At 36.6% G+C, this 23,680-nt stretch overlaps 1 protein-coding gene across 2 annotated transcripts in view; it reads left to right on the forward strand.

The window, feature by feature from the left end:
* LOC135769762 (rho guanine nucleotide exchange factor 26-like) overlaps positions 1–20,739 on the forward strand; it is a 39,972-nt gene extending 19,233 nt beyond the window's left edge. The window contains exons 12-15 of one of the 2 annotated variants that reach the window (XM_073815704.1): positions 10,028–10,237; positions 18,061–18,128; positions 18,473–18,574; positions 19,846–20,739. In XM_073815704.1, the coding sequence (XP_073671805.1) occupies positions 10,028–10,237; positions 18,061–18,128; positions 18,473–18,574; positions 19,846–19,988 (523 nt within the window). In that variant the 3' untranslated portion in view covers positions 19,989–20,739. Of the gene's footprint in view, positions 1–10,025; positions 10,238–18,060; positions 18,129–18,472; positions 18,575–19,845 lie in introns of those variants that run through there. The other variant, XM_065282965.2, reaches the window with a different exon arrangement.
* The last annotated feature ends 2,941 nt before the right edge of the window (positions 20,740–23,680 follow it).

Here is a 23,680-nt window from a genome sequence, read left to right on the forward strand (position 1 = left end):
AGAGCAGAGACCTCGGGTTTGTTTTTGTCTGATCTATGACCTTCAATACATCGTAAGGTAGTTTTTAGAAGCATGAAGTGTGATATATCTTTTTGGAAAAGAAAATGGTTTGGTTGTATGACTGTAGTCTGAATTAGGGGACGGTATGAAAATTTCATATCATGATTGTAGTGACCAAAGTTATCACGGTTATTAGGGATGCACCGATAGGATTTTTTTAGGCCGATACCGATTTAAACAGACAACTTCTGGCCGATGCCGATACCGATATTAAACACTTGTATACAATACTATACATTTGGTCTATTAGCTAGTTTATTTCTGCATCAAATTTTTTTTTTCTGAACATGGATTGGATCTAATTAAAATTCAACTTACCAACATAATAAGAGAGGCACAAATTAACCAAAAAATATATAAGACAGCATGACAACCTTCAAAGGTGGTTTTTGCTATTCAGCATTTATTTTATTAACAACATTAACTCATTTTTTACATAATGGATTTCTTTATGCAGTTAATTAATAAACAATCGGTATCGGCCTTTCTCGTGCTATTGCCGATACGCCGATGGTTTCAAATTCATCAAAAATCGGCCGATAAATATCGGCGGCCGATACATCGGTGCATCACTAACGGTTATCAATATTATCATGGTTTTGTTCAAATGAGATGGAAATGTTCAAAAAGAACTGATACACACACTAAAAACATTTGAACAAGTTTTATTTTTGAATGTCACATTTAATCTTTCATGTCCCTGAAATTATTTCTGTGGTGAAAAAAATAAATAAATCTGTCTAATAAGTTTACAGTGAATTAATACAATACATTATCCCTTAAATGTCTTGCATGTGCGCGCCTGCATCAAACTGATTCTTGCTGGACAGGATTTACCGCAAGTTTTTTAAAATCACAGTAATCAAACACGGTTGTAATGATAATTAAATTTTAACCGGTAATTTTAAATTTTAATTCTGCTTGTATTAGAAAGAGGTTTCTCACACAATCACCAACTGAACACATTGCTTTTATGATTGATGTATACATTTGTTTTTAATCCATCGTGCTCTCATGACATTGAGCTAAAGTAGCCGTAACCGGCAGATATAGTAACCGTCAGGACATTTTATTGTGGTTAATAGTGAAACCAGTAATCGTCCCATCCCTAGTCTGAATGAGATACAAATTCAATTAATTTTAATTCTTGTAGTAATCACACCAAGTTAATTATTCATTATTTCATTATTAATTCTTTTTGATTATCATTCTTAAATTCCATTCCGTACATTCCATTATGCTTATTCTTGGACAGAATTTTAGGTTTGAGTTTTCAAACTGGGATCCAGATTGCCCAGAAGGTTCCCCATTTCAAGAGAAAAAAGACAAAGGAAAAATTGTGATGAATCTATGTGTAGCCAATAATTTATTTTATATTATTTTGTATCACAGTTACTATTTATCTAGCACAGTTGAAATGTTTCTTGATTAAAAAAATAAACACACATTGGAGAAAGGAGTCCTGCTTAAAAGTTTAATTTTATGTGGGGTTCCTACATGGGATTAGTGATGCACCGATGTATCGGCCGCCGATATTTATTGGCCGATTTTTGATGAATTTGAAACCATCGGCATATCGGCAATAGCTCGAGAAAGGCCAATACCGATTGTTTATTAATTAAATGCATAAGGAAAACCATTATATGTAAAACAAAAAAAAATGAGTTAATGTTGTTAATAAAATAAATGCTGAATAGCAAAAACCGCCTTTGAAGGTTGTCATGCTGTCTTATTATATTTGTTTTAGCTTAATTTGTGCCTCTCTTATTATCTTGGTCAGTTGAATGTTAATTAGATCCAATCCATGTTCAGTAAAAATTATTTGATGCAGAAATAAACTAGCTATAGACCAAATGTATTGTATTGTATACAAGTGTTTAGTATCGGTATCGGCCAGAAGTTGTCTGTTTAAATCGGTATCGGCCCAAAAAAAATCCTATCGGTGCATCCCTACTTGGGATGTGACAATAAATGGCACTATACACTAATAATATGTGGCCAATAACTATTCTGAATTGTACAGCCGATATTATGCACAGCGATTTCATGTACTACGGCTTTTGATCAGTAAGTCCTTATCGATCTGAAATCACTGTTTGTTTGAGTCGTGTATAACACACGTCAAACATAATCATTATACATATTCTTTATTATCAGGAAAATACCTGAAAAGGTTTCAAGAACAGCAATATAAATATATGTTTAAAACATTTCATGGAGCTGCGTGTGATACCTGTGTGTAATGGTTCTTCTTCTGCAGCCCATATTGAGTCTTTGGATGTAGCGGCATTTCACTGTAATCTATTGAGAAGCATCATCGGCCGATATATTGGTACATCCAAAGTACATCCCTAGTTCCTACCATCAAAAAGTTTGAAAACCCCTGTGCTAGGACACATCTGCTTTTTGTTCTCGGTTTTTGTGGTTTGAGACTTCACATTTTGGACTGAGTATAGAAAGATTTGAAAAGTTTATCAAAATGTTATTGTTGCGGTGTTGTGCTTCATTATAGAGTACTCTGTGTTTATCTTGGTGTGTCACATGTTGTGTTCTTGGCATGTTTGTATGCTGTCTGCTACTTGCTGTTGCTGCACATTTGTCTGTCTGTCTGTCTCTCTGTCAGTGAGTCATGTAGTTACTAGTAAAGCTCACTTTGTTATTGTTCTCATCATTTCTGGATATGTGCACGCACCCGGACAACCTCCTGGAAAAAATAAGGTTTTCATTTCCACAAGCTCTGTTTCTGGGATTTAATATAATAATTGTAAAGGAAAAAGAAAACCCTTTTTTTTGCTGCATACATTTGTCTGATGTTTATTCTGATATGTGGTCTGTACAGTCTGTGCAGAGAGAGCCCGAGTCACGCTACTAGAACAATACTGGAGCAAAACAAACCCGAGCATGCCACTCCACTCCCTCCACTCATTTTCTGCAGTATGCTTATGTAACTTGAAAGCAGCTGGCTGTTTCTCTTTCTCTTTTTCTTTGCGGGTCTCACTCCCTCGTTCCAAAAATCAGCTTTATTTCGCTGATCCTTTTCAATTGGTAATGACTACGTTTACATGTGCATTAATAATGCAATTATTTCCAATAATCAGAGTAAGGACTTAATTGCAGTAAGATGTTTACATGACTGCAGCTGTCCTCTTCACTCCTGTTTACACGCAGTTTTTGTTTTGTGATTATTCGCTAACAATTGTGCTTTTTATTCACACAAAGCCCAATGCAGAGCACAAATGATGAACTCACATATACTGTCCACTGGTTTAATTTACTTGCATTAAATGACAAACACGTTCTTATGGACGTATTTCGTTATTCGGTGCCGTAAAAAAGATTATGATAGTGCCTGTAACGGTTTTATACGCTGCTGTTGCACTATTTAAGCTGTTTCTGATGACTGCTGCAGGGTTCCCACTGGTCCTTGAAATCCTTAAAAGTTTGTGAATCTGGGGGGGGGGAATTTAAGACCCTGGGAAGTTTTTGAAAATATACATACATATATACAAGTCATTGAAAGTGCTTACATTTATTTTAGGCAAGAAGTTTTCTGGAAACAATCCATATCATTCCATGTGTAGTGTAGGATAATATCATAAATATTTCTAGATGTTTTAAGCACACATGCTAGACTGTTCGCTTTAAATGATTATATCTTCTGTATGCGAATGTTGATTCATACCAAAATGCTTTTTTGCATAGTTGTGTTTGACACATGAAAACGTCTCGGGTTACGTATGTAACTGTTGTTCCCTGAGAAGGGAATGAGACGCTGCGTCTCCTTTGCCATACTTCCTGCGTCCATGTAACGCCGTCTTTGGCAATATTTCAGATAGCAATATACTTCCTGGCTCCCGCGTCACCTTGTCTTTGTTGTTAAGCCTCACCATTGGTTGAATTTGATATACACATTCAGAAGCACTTACCCCTGGAGGCGTCCCCAAAGTGTCACCGCTGTGATGCAACGCGAGTTCCCTCGAAAGGGAACTGTTACAATGTATCTTAAAAGGTAACACGATGTAACCTTGCTCTCACTTGAAATGTGTCCCCACATTTAGTCCTTAAATTTGAGGGTATTGGACCTGGAAAGTCCTTGAAAGGTCCTTGAATTTAAAGTTAACTAAGGTGTGGGAACCCAGCTGCTGACAGCAAGTCGTGTTGACAGAGTTCAGGGATAACTTTGTCGAGTTTAAAATACTTAAGGTGCGGGACAATAACACACATGCACTTCAGTTAGTGTGGTATAGATGCGATTAAAGTGTTTACATGGTCGCATACTGCTATTAAAAATGGCGTACCCCACTTGTTTTAATATGATTATACATGCTGCGATTATGAGCTTAATTACATTATTTTTATCAAAGTATTGTGTTTACATGAGGTAAAGTATAATCGCAATATAGTCAAGATCCCATAATAATTGCATTATGAGAGGGCTTGTTAACATGGTCATTGTTTACTAATATTGTAGAGAGTATAAAGAGACACACTGTTCCCAACATTGTTGTTGAGTGTTGAGTGATGCAACATTTGTCTGAATTCTCATTTTGAGGCATGGCACACAGTAGTCCCTTACAGTACACACTGAAAGTCACTGGATTAAACTCATGCGCCTCTTGTATATTAAGTATTGACCAGAATCAACATCTGATTATGGATGTTCAGAAACACAGAACAAATCCGATGCTAAAAAGTTCATGTACTGTACTGATTGGTCTGTCATGTCGTGTCTGGTAAGGACACAGTGTTAAACTTCACAGTCATGATCTCATCCTGCTTTCTGGGACATGACCATTCCAGTGTCGTTATACTCGGATACAGCATGCCTTTCATACCAGAACAGAGGCCTGTGTGTGTATGTTTACATGAATGTGATGTGTGTACGTGTGTGAATGTAGCTTCCATGGAATTTGAACAACTCTGGAGAGGATGTCATTACAGCACCGGGAACATCAGATTGCTGTCCTGATACAAAACTATCTGCTGGGTGCTGATATGAGCATGTGTATCCAGCTATATTATATGTCTGAAGCAGACGCGGGTGTTATTGTCCATAGCGCCCTATTGACTGATGGGAGAGCTGGTTTAAATTTAATTGGCGCCACTCCAGGTGCCCGCTGGGGCCAGAAATCTCAGTCCCAGACTGGAGCCATGTAAATGTGGTCACCATCCCTGACAGATGGCCTGGGCCTAGATGTGGGGAGGGACAAAATAAAGGAGATTTTTAGACAGCAGGTCTGCAGTGTGATATTAATGTACACATCTGCACATACTGAGAAACACGTGGAGTGTGGATACAAACAGGATACATTCAATTACTTTGATCTGTGTGTCTGTCTGTCAGCGGCACTTAAAGTTTGTTATGAATCATTGTCAACCAATTTTCTCAAGTTTAAGTTGTTCATTTAAGTTAATCTGTCTCTATTTGACTTTCAATCTCCTGACTCACTACAGGTAGGGTTTACCTCCAAACGTGAAGCGGAAACAAATGCGAATTAGGTGCGTTTCCATCTAGTTGTTCGAGCGAATGACAGTAGGATAGGTAGAAAATGGCAACAGGACTGCATTTAGTTGCAATTACAAATTTGTACATTTACTAACAGTGCAGCTTTTAATTGCCAAACTGAATGCTGTGTACAAAAGAAGGAATGCAGAATTTTTGATGCAGGCACTAGCAGCAAGGGCATTGGTATGACATCAAGACTCATATCTGGTAAAGACAACGTCAGCTGATACAGCTAGATCAGGGGTGCCCAACCCTGTTCCTGTAGGGCTACCATCCTGCAGATTTTAGCTCCAACCCCAATCAAACACAGCTGAAGCAGCTAATCAAGGTGTTCAGGGTTGCTGGATAATTACAGACAGGTGTGTTGGAGCTGGGTTGGAACTGAAGTCTGCAGGACGGTAGCCCTCGGTAGGCCTTGTGTGGACGTTTTCCCGCGCGCTAATTTTGGGTCTGATTAAACGCCATAGAATACCACCAACCTCAAACGGCACCTGAAGGCTCATCAGGTTGATATTTTTTCAAAGGTAACTAACAAGTCACGCTGTTAACATATCATATACATTCAATTTTACTCAACAGTCAGCTTGTGACACATTTCATGGCTTTTTTGGAGTAAAACAGTGATTCTGCTGTTACCACTTTATCTGAATGTAATGTTGTAGTAGCTCAAAAGTTTTTTGCTGTTTAAACTTTAAACCATTCGTTTATTACTGTGATTATTGGTGAAAAAAGCCAATGTGCTGAAATTTTAGAAAAGCATCAATTCATGGAAAAAATATAACTTGAAATATGGGCATAAAAGATTTCAGTACAGTTTGGCAGCACTACATCTCCATCAATGAGAAAGTCTTTTTTATTATGCAAAGACTCTTGTTTTATGAATTGCAACACTTGCTACAACATGTCAAACATAAGCCCATTTCCAATACTTTTTAACCTAAATTAATTTGTTAAAGACTTTTTTTTACTAAAATTGACTTGAACTTAACTAAAACCTTTTTGTGTTTTCGTCAACTAAAACTTGACTTAAACTAGCAAGTTTATAAGGGACGAAAATGTGACTAAAACTAAAAAGCATTTTCGTCCAAAAGACTAAGACTAAAACTAAAAGGGCTGCCAAAAACAACACTGCTTACGTTTCCATCACTCGTCTTTTATGCAATACTTCAAAATGTGCATAAAATCGGGGTGATGGAAACACAACTTATTTTGCTTTCAGACTTAAGATAATGTGTTATGCTCTAATGGGATCTGTCATTCTCAGCCAGTGGAATGTAAATGATACTCTTGAATGTGTAGGGCAGAGCCCAGAGGATAATTAGTATCTGAACAGGAGGATCTGAATTCAATTATTCAATTATATCTACACAAATACAATTTATTATCTGGCTGAAAAAACACTGATGCCACACAACAAGAATTTTAAGTTTCTTGTTGCCCTTACAGTACATGTTACACATACTTTAAATGTTATTATACTGTAGTATAAAAGAAATACAGCCCATGTCAGTTGTCATACAAATGTCCGTCCTTGTCCACCAAATGGCATTTTTCAGGAAAAGAACATCTTGCACCCTTACTAATAAACAAAAAGTGGACAAAACAGCTACAGTTTTGCAGTCTTGGGGCTGTCAAGCTATACCGTGAAGAATTGATAGGCAAGTGCACAATATACAACATTTTGGGTGGAATGTACCTCTGTTATACATTAATAAATTACATTCCTGGGTGAATCTCAAAAGTGGCATATTTTACCTAAAAGTTAAAATAAAAAAGAAATTATATGAAATATCATAAACTGACGCCTGTTTTAACAAACCTGTATAAATGTATTTGTTCTGATGAACACAAAGGAAGACATTTTAACCAAACCGATCAGAAACCACATTGACTTTGGTTACAAATCAAAATATTTTATTCATGTAAATGAATATCCAAATATAAATTTTTGTGTGAACAATTTTTTGCATTGTGATAATAACTTTTAAAAAATAACTGTAATTTAATTAATTGTACTCGAGTACAGCCATGACAATTTTCCTGTTTAACAAAACATTGTTTATTTAAAAAAAAAATATGTTCAATATATTAAATAATTAGGTGTGCATCGATAAATCAACCTAATCAGTATCGGCCAACAAAATACTATTTTCTCATTATCGGACATCGAACGATTGTTGAAGAACAGCTGATCATCAGGGCAGATTATATTTTGGCAATCAAAAGGGGCGGGACACTGGATTAGCGCTCATGCAGTGTGATTATTTTAAATTGAGTGACAATGACAACAGAATTGCAGTTTGTATCCTCTGCACATGTAGGATTTCAGAATATGATAATGTGAAAAGAGTAAAAAGCAAACCTATATGTACCTATCAGTATTGGTAGATGTCATTGAATAGTAATTGAATATCGGTATCAGCACAGAAATCAGTGCATCCCTACAAATGTTATTGTAGTATTTGTGGGGTATCGCATCGCTCATTCTACTCTGAGAAAGTTTTGATTAATGTGTGTAACAAGGTTTGATGGGTACCTGATGACCTAAACTTGAAACCTATAGCTTTTTCCTGAGGTCACCCCTAAAGTATGATGAAATGTGCATGTGTGTTTGTACATGTCACGCTAGGCCAGTAGTCCCCAGTCAGCAGTTTGAGGCTGCTGTAGGCAAAGCACATGTGCGTGATATTATTGTTGTACAGTTAGCGGCCGTTGATGGGTCTCGGCAGAGTCCAGGAGCCCCATGTTTCGCTGGTGAGGGGCCATTAGACCCGGCTAAACCAGAACTCACAATCATTTCCAGATGGCAGAAGTCGTCTGGTTCAGGAAAGCACTAGACCAGCAAGTGAATGAAAACGTAATTGGCCACAGATGGTTATTGGATGTGTAGGCATATGGGCTGAAACCTGGTTTGTTGTCTTCGGGAGGTTGAGTCATGTAAGGACTGAAAACTGACAGTTCAACTTTTCACAGCAACAACAAACCTTTAGTGACTCCACCCAACACAAAGATTTGTTTTTAGCTCTCAAAGCAATTCAGAGGCACAAACTTTCAGATTTGTTTCAGAGATATTAATATCATGTCTACTTTTATTTTTATGGAATATTTATTATTATATGATATATTATATAGTAGTTAAAGGTGCACTATGCAGGATTTTCAGTTAAGCACAACATTCAGACTTTGGCTCTTCCTATCAAATGAAACACCACCAGATGTGCACACCAAAACAGTAACCAAATATTTTTTCTTTAGTAGGTATGTTAACTTCGATAACTTCGATAAAAGCGATATGGATGGGTGGGTCGGTGGGCAGGTGGGTGGGTGGATGGGTGGATGGATGGATGGATAGATAGAGATAGAGATAGAGGTTGGTAGGTAGGTACTAAAGATGGATGGATGGATGGATGGATGGATGGATGGATGGGTAAGTAGGTAGGTACTATAGATGGATGGATGGATGGGTAGATGGATAGGTAGATGGATAGGTAGATGGATAGATGGATGGATGGATGGATGGATGGATGGATGGATGGATGGATGGATGGATAATTAGATGCACTGGATGGATGGATGGATGGATAGAGAGATGGATGGATAAGTAGATAGATAGATGAATAGATAGATAGATGCACTAGATGGATGGATGATGTATGGCTGAGTAGATAGATAGATAGATGCACAAAATAGATGGATAGATGCAATAAAAAGATAGATCGATTCACTAAATAGATGGATGGATGGACGGACGGAATAGATAGAAAGATGCACTAGATGGATGGAGAGAGAGGGGGAGGGAGACGGAGAGGTAGAGAGAGAGGTATAGAGAGAAAGATAACTAGGGAGATAGATGGATGGATGGATGGATGGATGGATGGATGGATGGATGGATGGATGGATGGATGGATGGATGGATAGATAGATAGATAGATAGATAGATAGATAGATAGATAGATAGATAGATAGATAGATAGATAGATAGATAGATAGATAGATAGATAGATAGTTCAACCTACTATTTTAAATTTTGACCTGTGATAAGTTAGCATAACTTAAAAAACCTTGAAATTGTTTAACTTAATTTGTTAAAGGCAGGGTGCACGATTTTTGAGAAACACTTTGGTAAATGTGTGGGGCGGGTCTATCAAAACAAGGTCCAGATTCTATTGGGGTAGGGGCGTGTTTGTTTAGGTGATTTCAAATATCAACATTGGCTTTCAGAGATCATGCACCCGCCTTTACGTTAAAGTAACATAAAATATACGCATTGACAAAAATGCTGCATATGTTTTACAGTGCATTTATCTTTATTTTACACAATTACTAAAAAGTTACTCTGGAATAAAGAGAAAATATACGTTTAAAGTTTTGTAATTTTGGTTAGAAACTCAGTATGTCAACTGTTGTTTTATGAACATGAATATTTGTTTTATGTGTGTCTTTCTTTCTGTTTTTCCTCAGTGAAGAGAGTTATACAGTTATTGACTACGCACTAAGGGATCAGATCAGGGTGGGGTCGTGTCAGGCAGAAGACTTGAACCTCTCTCCTGTACGTGCCACGGCGGGAATGTTAACGTCAAAACAGAGCGCAGCCAGTCACCTCTTCCAAATCACATTCCTCAGTAACCACTCCGGAGACAAAGTGACAATGGTCTTGGGGGCAGAGCTACTGTAAGTACTTACATGTTGATATTCATTTTGCTGTTTAATATATTTTTTATAAAAGCCATTTTATTATTTTAAGCAAGGTTTTCTAAAGTGAAAAATTCCTTAATTTCACTTTCACTATTGAGGGCATTTAGTTTGCTTGCGCTCAGGTGAAGATGTTTATATATTTATTTGTTGCCAATGTCATTATGCTGTGACTCATTCATTCTTCTGGATTTCACGCTGAGATTAGATTTTACAATAAAGTACACATGCTGACTTAGCGTTTAATTGACTGGGACTTTCCATGCGTTTTACCACCCCATCAGTCATCCCACGACATAGTGCATCAGATACACATTTACTGGAAATTATTCCTATTTCAGGCAGTCTGCTAAACAAACATGATCGATTGGTTGATCTACCACACCCTATTCCTACTTCCTTTAAATGTTCCTTTAGAATGTTTGTAACTTTACTGTAACTGTAGGTAAAGTACATTTTATAGTGCCAAGTGCTGCTCATAAATTGTGAAGAAGAGGGATATCAGTATATTTGTACTTGCAAGTCAGTGTATGACTGTCAAACAGGTTTTGACAGAGATGTTAAGCAGTGTTTTGCACTTGTTTTGAGGAACTTAGGTCAAAAACGTGGAGACATAAACAGAAGTTTGAATTTTTGTCATGACTGCACTGAAAAGCTGCACATATGTATCATTCCTTTACTTATCTCTCCAAAATAATCCTCCCCTACCATTAAAAAACAGAAAACCTTAAAGGAGACATGTCAGGATACTGTTTTAAGAAAAAATGTGGCGTTTTGGGTGTCTCCTTAAAAATGCAAATAAGCGGATGAAATTCAAACACTGATCGCAATGATGGTGGTTTGTTGCAGTTGAAACTTGTGCTGTCAATTATTTTCTCTTTCTCTCTGCACTAAATAGCTGTGCCGTGGTTGGATAGTTGAGATTAAGGGGCGGTATTATTATAATAAGATCTCCTTATGACATCATAAGAAGAGCAAAATTTCAATTACCAAATTTTTCACGTGCTTGGTTTACCAAAACTAAGTTACTGGGATGATCTTGTTCACAGTGTCTATGTTGATAGAAGCACTGGGAACCCAATTATAGCACTTAAACATGCAAAAAGTCAGATTTTCATGCCATGGCCCCTTTAAATACATTGAAATGAGGCATATGATATTCTTTTAAAGCATTTTATTTAGCCAAAATCCATCTAATACCATCTACAGACTACTTGTGCTTCTGTCTGTGTATATAGGGTTGGTCTGATGACTAAATACTAAATAGGTACTGATATATAATCATAGGCAGGGCTCCAGACTGCCCCCAAATGGTGACATTTTGCCCCTAAAATTTGAGAGTGTGCCACTGAATTTTACATCCAGTCGCACATGTGCAACCAGTAAATTTGACATTTTTTTCCAAAAGTGCACAATAAAATGTGTCACCGAATTTGAAAAAACACATTGTACTTTCTGCATCTATCATTAAAGTATTTATAAGTAATACATTGGAAATTAGTAGAAATGTGAATATTTGGTTAGCATGTTGATTTACGGTGTGTGCCCCTAAATTTTCTGGTTGCGCCCCTAAAATTTTCAGTTGGGGGCCACTGTGCTCCTAGTGAAAAAAGTTAGTCTGGAGCCCTGATAGGTGGTGGTCATATAGCGTGCTCTCATGTGCATGACTGGTATGAATAAATTCTCCATATGTTTATGTCATGCAGCAACAGTCTTATATAACTTGCTATGATCGCAGCCCTGAGTGCATGTATAAAAACACATCCTCCCTCACTCCCTGCCCAACATCAGATAGTGCGAGCAAATATTTGACTTAAATAAACATTCGTCGTTTCAATTTCCTCTCTTAAATAGCTTTGGTTTTCTTTCCAAAGTTTCTTCTGTTGAAAACGTTCTTAAATTTATACACTACTGTGCACCATGTATCAAATTGTCTTTTTCTGTTTTGTTCAAATAATTTGCAGCACAGTCTGTCTGGCTCAGACAGCACCCATAAACCTATTTACTTTAAAACCCTGAAGAGTGACACGGTTCTTTATTGCCACTAAAAGACTTTTGGCATCTAATTGAAAGTGAGATACGAGTTAGTTTTCATTTTAGTTTGATATGTGTGTGCTGAATTTTTGTTTTTTGGCAGTGCTTGTTAAGGCGCAGGTGCATGGCTTATTTTGAAGAGTTGTGTTAAGTTTTTAACATGATGAACTGCTGTTGTGAAGCAATACTTGATGACATTCTGGGTACATCATGTACAGTACCTTAAAAAATAGCTGTTTTGGATGTTAAATTTTATGATTAAACTAAAATGGTACCAAAAATATTTTCGTGGAATTGACATTTTGATTAAGAGACATCTGGAAGTGTCAGTGATGTATTATCATCTATAGCTGAATGATATATGCTCTGGTGTGTTTTCTGCTTTGTCCTTTTCTCTTTTTCTTTCTTCCTTGCATTGGTTTTGTTTCGTTTAAAGGATCAGAAAGTTTTTCTGCTAAGCCACGTTGTAGCATTGTTAGTGTTATGACGTGACATCTACCAGAGATGCTTGTTTACCTCGGCTTCTGGTGAAAAGTCAACATGACTGTAGTTCTTTCGAGGAACGTTCGGCAGCACAGGACGAGTTCTCCAACATTTCTGGACCTCTGTGTGGCTCCACCCAGAGCAGTGTCTAATTACGTAGCTCCTGCTGCTGTAACAGGGGCGTTCATTGTTCACTAAGTCCTTTATAACAGTTTGTGTATTTGTGCCAAACTTCACCACTAGTATGGAAAGCCCCCAAATCTCCTTCTTTTTGAAAATGCTTTCGACTCTAGACCCTCATTGTGATGTCATTAGCAAATTTTTTGAATGTTGTTCACTCAACTGTACTACCTGTGAGATGGGACATTGTTCAAGCTGTTTCCAAGAGATCAAATGTTGTAAGGGGCTTGAGCTTACTCTCCGCCTCCTGGCAGACTGGCCTGCTGACTGCCTCTTTAGGTATTCATCTCTACTGTATTTAAAAGGAGTCCTAAATACAGTATGAAGGGCAAAGACACTCACTGGCCCTTACATTACTGTATGAATGATTAAGATAATGTATTGGTTTGAAATTAAATGATAGGACAAATTTAGACATTATTTTTAAAGATGACTATTTCATGGTCATGTTTTATGGATGTTCCTCATCGCTTTCTCTCAGTTTTGCCTTTAGGTAGATTTTGAATGGTGACTTCATAGCTTCTCCTGGTACTCAAGATGCTTTCACTGACATTTCACCTCATGTAAAATAATCTTTACAGGGCGCAATAGGTCTGGTATTTTGGCCCTCAGCTGTCTTAAAGCTTGTGGTAGCGTGTTGAAGCAGAGCAGCATGCAGGAGACTCCAGTTATGTATGAAAACGTGAGGCCTTTCAGGCGTTGCTGGTTTCTCTGGTGTTTTAAAAATAAGTCTCTGCATTTGAATGATCCTATAAGAGTATAATGTACAAGTGATGAACTGACACTGAACCAAAATTGTTTATCAGACAAAACAAAGACAAAATAAAAAGCATTCCCTTAAGATAAAACATTAAGTAAGGGATTATGTATAGGCAGCAGGTTGTTTTGCAGAAATGTGACCCTGGACCACAAAACCATAATTCGTAAGTTGCACAGCTATATTTGTAGAAAAAGGCAAAAATACAGATAGATTTTTCTTTTATGCCAAAAATCATTACCGGTAGTATATTATAGGGCTGTAACGATAAATTGCGTGTCCCATTAAAAAGACCTGTCTAAAATCGATTCGATTTGTTTCAGGCGCAGCTTGTGTGTGTACTATGGCGTTTTGGTCAGTAAGAAGTCCTTATTAATCTAAAATCATTATGAGTCGGAGTCGTTTATAACGTGCATTTAAAAAGAGCAACACTCGTTAAACACAATCATTCAAAATATTCTTTATTATCATGAAAATACCTGAAACAATCTGAAGAACGGCGATATAAATATTCTTCTAGACATTTCCTGGAATAGGGTTTGTAACACTGATCTATATAAATGACTGGATTGCGCATGACGTCACAACTGTGAAGCGACCGTGCCGCCATGTTGGTATACCCAAACATTCTATTAATTCAATGGACGCGATCAGATTTTAATGATAAAACATCACTTTACTAGTCTTCGTTTTTATATCTGAAGTTACCCTGTACATTATTACAACACAAGCGTCCTAAGCATGTACATAGTTATTTACTGAAAATTGTACATTTTAGTTTTTAATCAGTTATTATACATTCATCTTTGTTACAGTATCAGATCAGCACACAGACCGCAGCATATTTAGTATTAATGACAATAAACGTGCTCATTCTGAAATCGAAATAAATAATCATACTTTGTATGCATGCAATAATTTGCTGGTTTTATGTTATCTAAACTTACCTAAACTTATTTAGAGAAATAACGCTGACCGTGTAGCTGAATGTCAAAAAAAACTTTATTTATACCCGTGTCATTAACAGAATGCAGCAGAGACACTCACCTTAACGTTTTTTATAAATCCATTTTCCTGCCCGATTAAAACATAAACATTGGAAATAACACCAGAATTAAAAATTAATTTACGTACACGTATCCTATAAATTAATCTAGCATGACTGATACGCTGTAAAGCGGGTGAATTTAAAACATGATTTTGAATGGAAGTCAATGACGCCCTCTGCCGGTTGGGTATACCAAGATGGCGGCTCGAACTCTGCGCTGGCTTCACCTCACCCTGTTACGTTAAGCGTTCTATGCACAATCCAGTCATTTATATAGATCAGTGGTTTGTAATGGTACTTCTTCTGTGGCACAATTGGAGTTTCTGCACGAGAGCGCCCTCTGGCTTTTGGATGTGCCCGATTTTGCCGAAATTTTTTCAAATAATTCATTGAGAAAACACGCATTTGCACAATTAATCGTTACAGCCCTAGTATATTATGTAAAGATCATGTCCGATGAAGATTTTTGTAAATTTCCTACTGTAAATATATACAAACTTTATTTTTGTGAGTGGATGCAGTGGCCAGAAATTCGCCTACAAACTTTGCATTGCTACCCAGTCCTAGGGGATTTTTAATTCAATTTTTTAAATGTAATTGCTTACAACTTCCCCAATCCTGTCAATGAGGTCATTACAGCAATAAGACGGTAGAGAGTGCTAAAAACATAACTTTTCCTCTACTAATATGGGTTAAAAGGACTTCATTTGGACTTGAACTTTAAATGTGATTTTCTCAGTATTCAAATTTTTGCAATCTCAGTTTCCAGATTTTTAATTCTCTACCCAATTTAGTCCTATTCTAACAAACCATACATCAATCAACTTTCAGATGATGTAAATCTCAATAAAAAAATCTACCCTTATGACTGGTTTTGTGGTCCTGGGTCACAAATAAGCCCTGACTTATTTCGCAAATATAAAAACCTGCTGCCTTTTTTCTTACTTATTACACGGTTATTTACCTCTTACGTAATGTAAGGAAGATTTAATATTGATTTAAAATATTTTACTTGCTCATTTTATAATGATTTTTAATGTTTACTTTCGGTTTAACCTTCTAAGACCCAAGCTTTGGTTTGTCTGTTTTTCAGATTTCTTCCAGCTATTTGGGGTTAGATAGAACCAATAAATATAATAACCAAATATTTTTCTTTGAACATTATCTCGGAATAACATACCTTGCAATCTCGTGACCAATCAGAATTTTAGAGTGCTGTGAAATAAATAGTGTTAATATTATCATGAACTGCATAGTCCCAAGAATAAGCAAAATTATTAAAATTTACCAACCAGGGCTGAATAGGAAAATTAAGTTGGAGTTTAGTTTGAGTGTTTTTCACATGTTGTTCAAATTTATACATGGTTTCATGCTCTCTGTAGTCAAAAATTCAACACACATTGTGATCTGCACAAACCATGTTTATCCTAATCGCAAGCAGCCTGGGTTGTACTTTTGTTTTTATACATGGTTTTCTGTAATCTTAGAACAGACCTTTTTTGGCTAAACAGAGGGGAACCAATGTGCTGATCTTATGTAAAACAGTTTGCTCCCTATTTAGTTTTTAATCAACAAGAAATTGGCGTTCCTTATTTACCTCTCTCTTTTTCTTTGTCATATTTGTACACTTACTCTCTTCAACACTGTAATTTCCACTTAACTCTGAGTCATATATAAATGATTGTATAATTGTACTCATGCACTCAGGTGCAGATGGGTCAGATATGCAAGTCATCTGCTGGTGTGGTGTAACGTATAGCAGTGGGATGGCGTTCGCTACCTGTTGTTATCGTGTGTGCTCAGATTCCAGGCATGTATAAAGACAGCTGCCCTTCCCACGCTCACCAAACACCCTGGAGAGAGCGGCTGGGGTTCATTCGAGCATATTTGTGTTCATAATTGTCTCTTCACGCTCTTTGTGCCTGTCTAAATATTAGATGCATCAAGAATAAATGGTGGTTGACTGTCAGTTAGTATTGCTTATTTGAACAAACCCTTGAGGTATTCGACTGTATTAAAGCCATCACACACCATTTGTGTGGTTTGAGTAATTTCAAACATTTACATTTTTCTAATCAGCTTTATCTTTTTGTCTAGATATGCATGGAAGTCTGAACATAATACAGAAAAAAAATATATTTTGACCTGAGTACGATTTACCTAAGAACCTTGCATTGTGGCAGAGAGTTTTGCATTGAAAAGCACTATGCACATTTCAAGAAAATGTCAAAGTCCCGTTTCACATGTGCAAAATTTGTTAAATCATTTATCAGCACAATAATTTACATTTAGATTTGTATGAATACTCGGTAGTTCATCCCCTCTACTTTAATGGCTCTATTAAACACTAATTCATCTATAAACAGTAATTGGTCAGTGAATGAGTCATTTTGGACTCGTGAACATTAACGATCCCAGTAATGGAACAGACGAGGGGCCTCCCTGACCCTTTCTGCTGTAAACCGAACCAGAATGAGCCAAGCATGACTCACACAGCTGGTCACTTCGGGTGGTGAAAGCGAAAGAGAAACTGGGCCGGCGTCTGTGTGTGCTCCGGTCAGGCCGGGCATCCCGCAGGTTGACTGCCTCATATTACTGTAGCAGCCGATTCAGTGCAAGTACAGTGCAGCTTTGCAAAACACCATGTGCTTGTTTGTCCAGTTTCTTAAATGTGTACAGGGTCATGCACCTCAGACTTGTGTCTTGCATTTGAGCTAGACAGGATCTACACAAGACAGGGGCCTCCAGACGTGTTTTTCAAAATACAACTAATTTTAACTTGACATGAGATGCTGATAAAGACCCCTATGGCTGCTTGTAACATGCAGGTTCAAAAAACACCTTTCTTTTCACACAGACTTTCGTCCATTAACGTTTCAGGTGATTTGTGGTATTTGTCTCTTCAACAAAAGTGACTTCTTTCTTATGTGTGTTACAGAAGTTGAATACTTTGAGCTGAGAGATATCAGTTTTAACTTGTTTATGTCACAGCTCCAGTGTCGTCACCTGCCTGTTCTTTCCTTTTTGTCTTTTCTTTTTTTTTTCTTTCTTGGGAGCTGCCGTGTGCTCTCAGTGAAACTGAATAAACACAAAAAAAGCTTTGAAGAGAGAACAGAAGCTTCTTGTACTGTGAATGCTACCGGCAAGGTTCAGTTTCTCCTTGTAACATTACCCGGAGTCTGGAGGCTTGGATCTATGAATGATAAAGAAAGCACTTGTGACGTCATATACAAAGTTATATAAAAATTTATTTTATGGTCATTAATTAATTATGTATTATCTGTTGTTGTTTTCGGGCAGTAATGAAAGGGCTCGCTGGATCAGTGCTCTCGGACAGAAAAACAGTGAGAAGAATGCAGACAGATCAAGTGAGTAAAACTATACTTAGACAACAGCACCACCCTATGGTCAAGCAGTGTATTACATTTACACTTATTAGCTATTTCATTACTACTGATCATACCAGAGGCCAAGGATTTGAACAAACCTCTAACTCTAAGTAATAGTAACCTCTACATTAAAATTTGCCATGAACCAACATTTATGACAATAGAGGTGTTTAATTAATACTTTTTAAGGAAAAAAATCTGGTGTTAATAAATGCATGTTCAATTGTTTTCATAAACATAAATAATAACATTACATTAATATAAAAGATGTAATGCTTTCACTGTGAGACGGTGATATTAAGTGTGATGTCATTCTCTGTTAGACGCCATGCAGGTGGAGGTGACAAGGACGTACACGGCCAGACAGCCAGACGAGCTCTCTCTGCAGGTGGCTGATGTTGTGCTGGTGTCTCAGACAGTGGACGGTGAGATCATCCACATCATGTTTTCTTCTGTCAAAAAAAAAAAGTTAGACTGAATTATACTGAATGCATTAGTTTTGCTTTTGGTATGTAGTAATTGGATTTGTAGTGATTGTTTTTTAAAACATCCTGCAACCACAGGGATGTGTTTTCATGTAAGGGATAATGTAAGGCAGTCGGTTGTTATCGCATAAATAAGCATTCGTTAAAAATGAGCTAATAATTTTGCAATAACAAGCGGCTGCCTGTACATTATCCTGCTTATTAGACAGCAATTTACCTCCTAAGTAAGGTAAGGAATATGAAATATTGATTTCCCTTTTAACAAATGCAGACCTTCCTTGACGTTCATAGACATTCAAATGTCACAAACACACTATTTGGTTTAATTATTTGTAAATATAATTTGATACATGTTATTAAAAGACATATTCATATTTAATTTTGTGTAGCAATAAACTGTACCTGTCAAAATGATTTACAGATTTCGGGTTACCATGTTTGATAAGTTTGAGCGGTTGTTATCTGGGAACGACTGGCCAATCAGAATCATGCATTTCAACGAGCCGTGTAATAAGTGAGGCTTAAGCTCTTGGTTTTGATGCCGGTGGTCAGCGGGTCAAGCAGGGGTCTCGCTTAATCTGTTGCTCGATGACTGGCTTTCATGATGAAAGGGCAGGGTTTACGAGATAGGGCTTCAAAGGGCACTTCAATCTTTTAATGGGCATTAAATATACAATAGACAGTTAAAAGCAGCCTGTTTTATTTTAATCCACAGGTAAAGAGAGATTTTTTCACAATAGTCATCAGGGAGAGCAGTTTGAGTTTGAAAAAAATAAATAAAAAGAATTTACATTTTAAGACCTACAGTATGTGTTTATTTATTTGTGAAATGGTTTTTATGAGCAATTTGTTTGTGTGTAAAAAACTTTTTTTATATATATATAAATATACAAAACTTTATACTTTTATGTAAATAATTTTGTTCCAAACCTGTATGACAGTTTTGAGAACAATAAAGTAAGCTACATTTTTCAGTTGCAGTGAAAGTAAAATGGGTGTCAGACGCTAGAATGACCAACAAATATGAGTCGTATACAGTAGGCTATTATTTTTGTTATTGTAGAGCTTGACTGCCCCAGTCTCCTTTCATTTTTCACTTAAATTTGAGTCACAATTTCCCCTAAACTTGCAGAACATTACTTTAAAGTTTGGGAACAACATGAGGCTCATTTTTTAATTTTTTGTGAATTGACATTTTGCTGTGGTTTCAGGCTGGTATGAAGGGCAGCGTCTGCGGGATGGAGAACGGGGTTGGTTCCTCTCCGAATGCGCTGAGCTCATCACCTGCCAGGCGACTATCGAGAAGAACATGCAAAGGATGGATCGTCTGCAAAGCCTTGAGACCAACGTCTGAGCCCGTTTGACTCTTTTCCCTTTTAAAATGCACATGAAGATAAATGTGGATGGACTAACCACTACACAAAGAGAACTGCTTCAGTTGCATCCAAACACAATTACTGTATCACACCACATGAAATGACGTTTAAACAGCTTTTATGTAAATCTAATTATTGTTGACTTGAGTTCAAAGCTCATTTTAAACATGAGGATAAAAATTTGATCAGGTTTTTCTGCTAAAATGTGCCTTTTTTACTTATTCAAAGTGACAACGGTTCACGCTAATATTTTAATTCAAAGCACTCCTGCATGCCGTGTGAACTTAAAATGATGAATTAATAGAGTTGTGGAATCCCTATTTAAAGTGAAGTTATTATAGCCACACAAAAATGTTCACTCACACTTGTATTGAATCTCAGGGAATCTAAACATGAATCTAACCACTGTAAATCATACCAATGTAAATATGTATCTGATAACCTGAATCTGTCTATATACCAGATGCTTTAATGTGCATTTAAACTGTAAATAAGTTTCATTCCTTGAAGTCATTCATGGTGTGTTTCACCAACCAACATATATCATATGACCAATATAAGTATGTGTTTGTAAATATACAGCAGAGACCTCCATATGGATTGCATTATGATAAATGTAATGAATTACTGTAAAGAAAATCTACCACTTATAAAACATTAATAACAAAACAGATGTGTAATAGCTCCTTCTGAACAATGTCTATAAAATAAATAAGCTGGTGGTTGATAGTTGATGCTCATTGGCTGTCTCTCTTTGCATCTCCAGCAGGGGTTTCTTGTGTGGTGATGAGGTCAATGATGGAATGACAGCACAGTCTTTAGATTGGCGGTCATTCCAGTCCACAGGTCGTGGTCTCCTTATCTTTTCCTCCAGCAACACATGCAGCTCCTTCCTCAGGTCCTAATTAATACATCAAATTTGAGGCACAACTGCAACCCAGAATCCAATGCATAACAACGCACCCTTAATCCCCAGTGGCATATGGGCATTTTTTCAACTATCTGCACTTTTAGCCTTGTGAATTTGAATAAAAAAACTTGCTCAAAAGTCACGTCACACAGTTTGATAAGTTTAAACAATTTGTCTAGTTTTAAGGTCTGTAGGAGGACAAACTTAGATTAGAGGAGAAACTGTTAATATTTTACATTTTGTTCAGACCTGCAATAAACAAATGTCATTTCCACCACATCTCAATATATACATTTGTTATTTAAAAATAGAATAACTTATTCCACTCCACAATTGACTAAGATCATTTTTGTAAGTAGTTTTACCATTTTTTCTACAATGTACAATAATTATACACTTGTAAACAAGATAAATTAACTGCCCTAAGGACCAAATGCTGAACTGTACACCTGTCACACTCTAAAATGTAATTTTGGTTTGAGTACGATCTTATTAGAAAATAAATACCTTGTATTGTTATATTAAGTAGAACATTATCTCATAAATTGTGGGTACATATTTAATGCATGATGAGAACTTTTTAAAAATTCTTTAAAAATGCATGTTTTGATGGAAATGACAGGGTGTTGTGGAAATGACAATGAATTAATGTGAACGTAGAGAAACAGTAGACATATTCCTTAGAAAAATTCTTAAACTCATCACACTCATTAAACTCAATTCACAAAGTCATTAAACAAAACCACACCTTTTTTTAGTGTAGTGCTGAGTTTGAGTCTCCCCTGCCCCTGTCCCGCTCCACCCACTTCCTCATTGTCAGCTGAAGACTTTTGCAAACTTTTTCACCAACAAAACATAATCCATTAGCCACCAATTTTCTAAACCACAAACCCTCAGGACACACTCATAACTGACATCCATTTTGTTCTCTTTTTCTTCACTGACTGACACTGAAGTTATGTGGATTTTATTTGCATTGACCCTCAAAACTTGGTTCATTTGACTCGCGCATATCATCAACACCTCCCTGCTCACCGGCACATTTCCATCCACTTTTAAGCAGGCCCTGGTCACTCCCTTGCTTAAAAAAACAAACACTGAACCCCTTGCTCATGGACAGTTATAGACATTTATGTTGTCAAATTGCTGTATCCACGTTGGATTTTGACATCGGATCAACGTTGGATCTTGACGTCGGATCAACATTGCAACAGCTCGGATAATTTTCCAGAAGCTTAAAAAGGCTCATGTAACACTATTCTTCAAGTCGCTACTGCTTACTTACAGAACTTTTACTGCACCAACATACTTTGCTACATTCCAACACCTCATCCAGAACGTTATGTTCAGCACATGTGCCTCAGTCATACCTTCACAAAAGGAAACTAAATCACCTTCCCGCTCATTTCGTTCCCTGCTTCCTGATGGTGGAATGATCTTCCTATAGCAGTCCAGTCAGCCACATCTCTTGCAACATTCGAAAAAGAACTAAAAACTCATCTCTTCCAAAAATACTTGACAAATAGATATTCACTGCATTTCCACCTCATCTATCTTTATAAAAAACAGGTACTCTCTTTAACAGGTTCTGTTTCGGAATAGTGAAAACTTGGTAGCACTATGTATTATAATGTATTATTGTGGAAACATCTTAACCGGCTTTCTCGCAGTTTTCTTTATGTGCGCATAAACTTGATAGATAAAGGTCACAGGTGGCAGTTAAGCACAAATTAATGCATAAAAGCCTCTGCTCGACTAAAGCAGTTGAAGAGAAACTGTGAAAATTAAAGCTCATGTTACATTTACAGGTTCTGTAGACAAGAGAAGAGATACAACAGTATAGCTTAAGATAGATATTATGTCTGCTTTTTTAAACGACTATTATGCACTATAAGCGGTGATGTCACTGCATGCGCAAAACCTGACAAATCTCCGAATTCCATGTAAACGCAGTTTTCTGCATAGCCGGTTTACTGATTTGCATGTAAACACATCAAACAGTTTTCTATAATAAGCAGATTTTTGATAGTTACTTGCATATAAACAGACATATATTTTCCACCACATTCTGTCTTTTCCACAACAGAGTGCAGTGTGGCGGTAATGAAATTTTTGGAAAAAAATTTATTATCATTTTTTTGGGACATTTTGCCTTTTATTGATAGACAGTAATTAAGAGACGACAGGAAAGTATAGGGTGGAGAGAGGGGTATTGGATCGGCAAAGGACCTCGAGCCTGGATTCGAACTCGGGTCGCCGGAAGTGCTTTGCACCATATGTCGGAGCGCTGCCCATTATACCATTGGCTCCGACATTTTTTTTTTTTTTTTTTTGTGAAAAAAATCGAAGATAGCTTCACTGATTAGTTTTGAATTAATACTTAGCATTTCATGTATGCAAAATACTCTTATTTAACTTCAATTTTTTATTAGCTTTTTAAAAACACCCTTAAAGGTACATCAAATTTGGAAATGATTAATAATAAATGTATTTACTGATTAAGCAATATTTGATCTGACTTTTTCTTCATTTGTTGTTTATTTTTTTATTTCCTCCATGTCCAGCATGTTCTCTAATGTCACTAAAAATTTCCATAAAAACCCACTAAACAATTTTTAAATGCACATTACAGTATTGTGGTGAAAATTACACCAATTCTGTGCGACAGCTATATTTTGTATAAAAAGTAATATTAATAGTGGTCTCACATTAACTATTATAATGAATTTTAATTATTTTACTAGTGCTTAAATCAGGTAC

This window comes from Paramisgurnus dabryanus, chromosome 9, assembly GCF_030506205.2.
Source record: "Paramisgurnus dabryanus chromosome 9, PD_genome_1.1, whole genome shotgun sequence".
Classification (NCBI taxonomy): Eukaryota; Metazoa; Chordata; class Actinopteri; order Cypriniformes; family Cobitidae; genus Paramisgurnus; species Paramisgurnus dabryanus.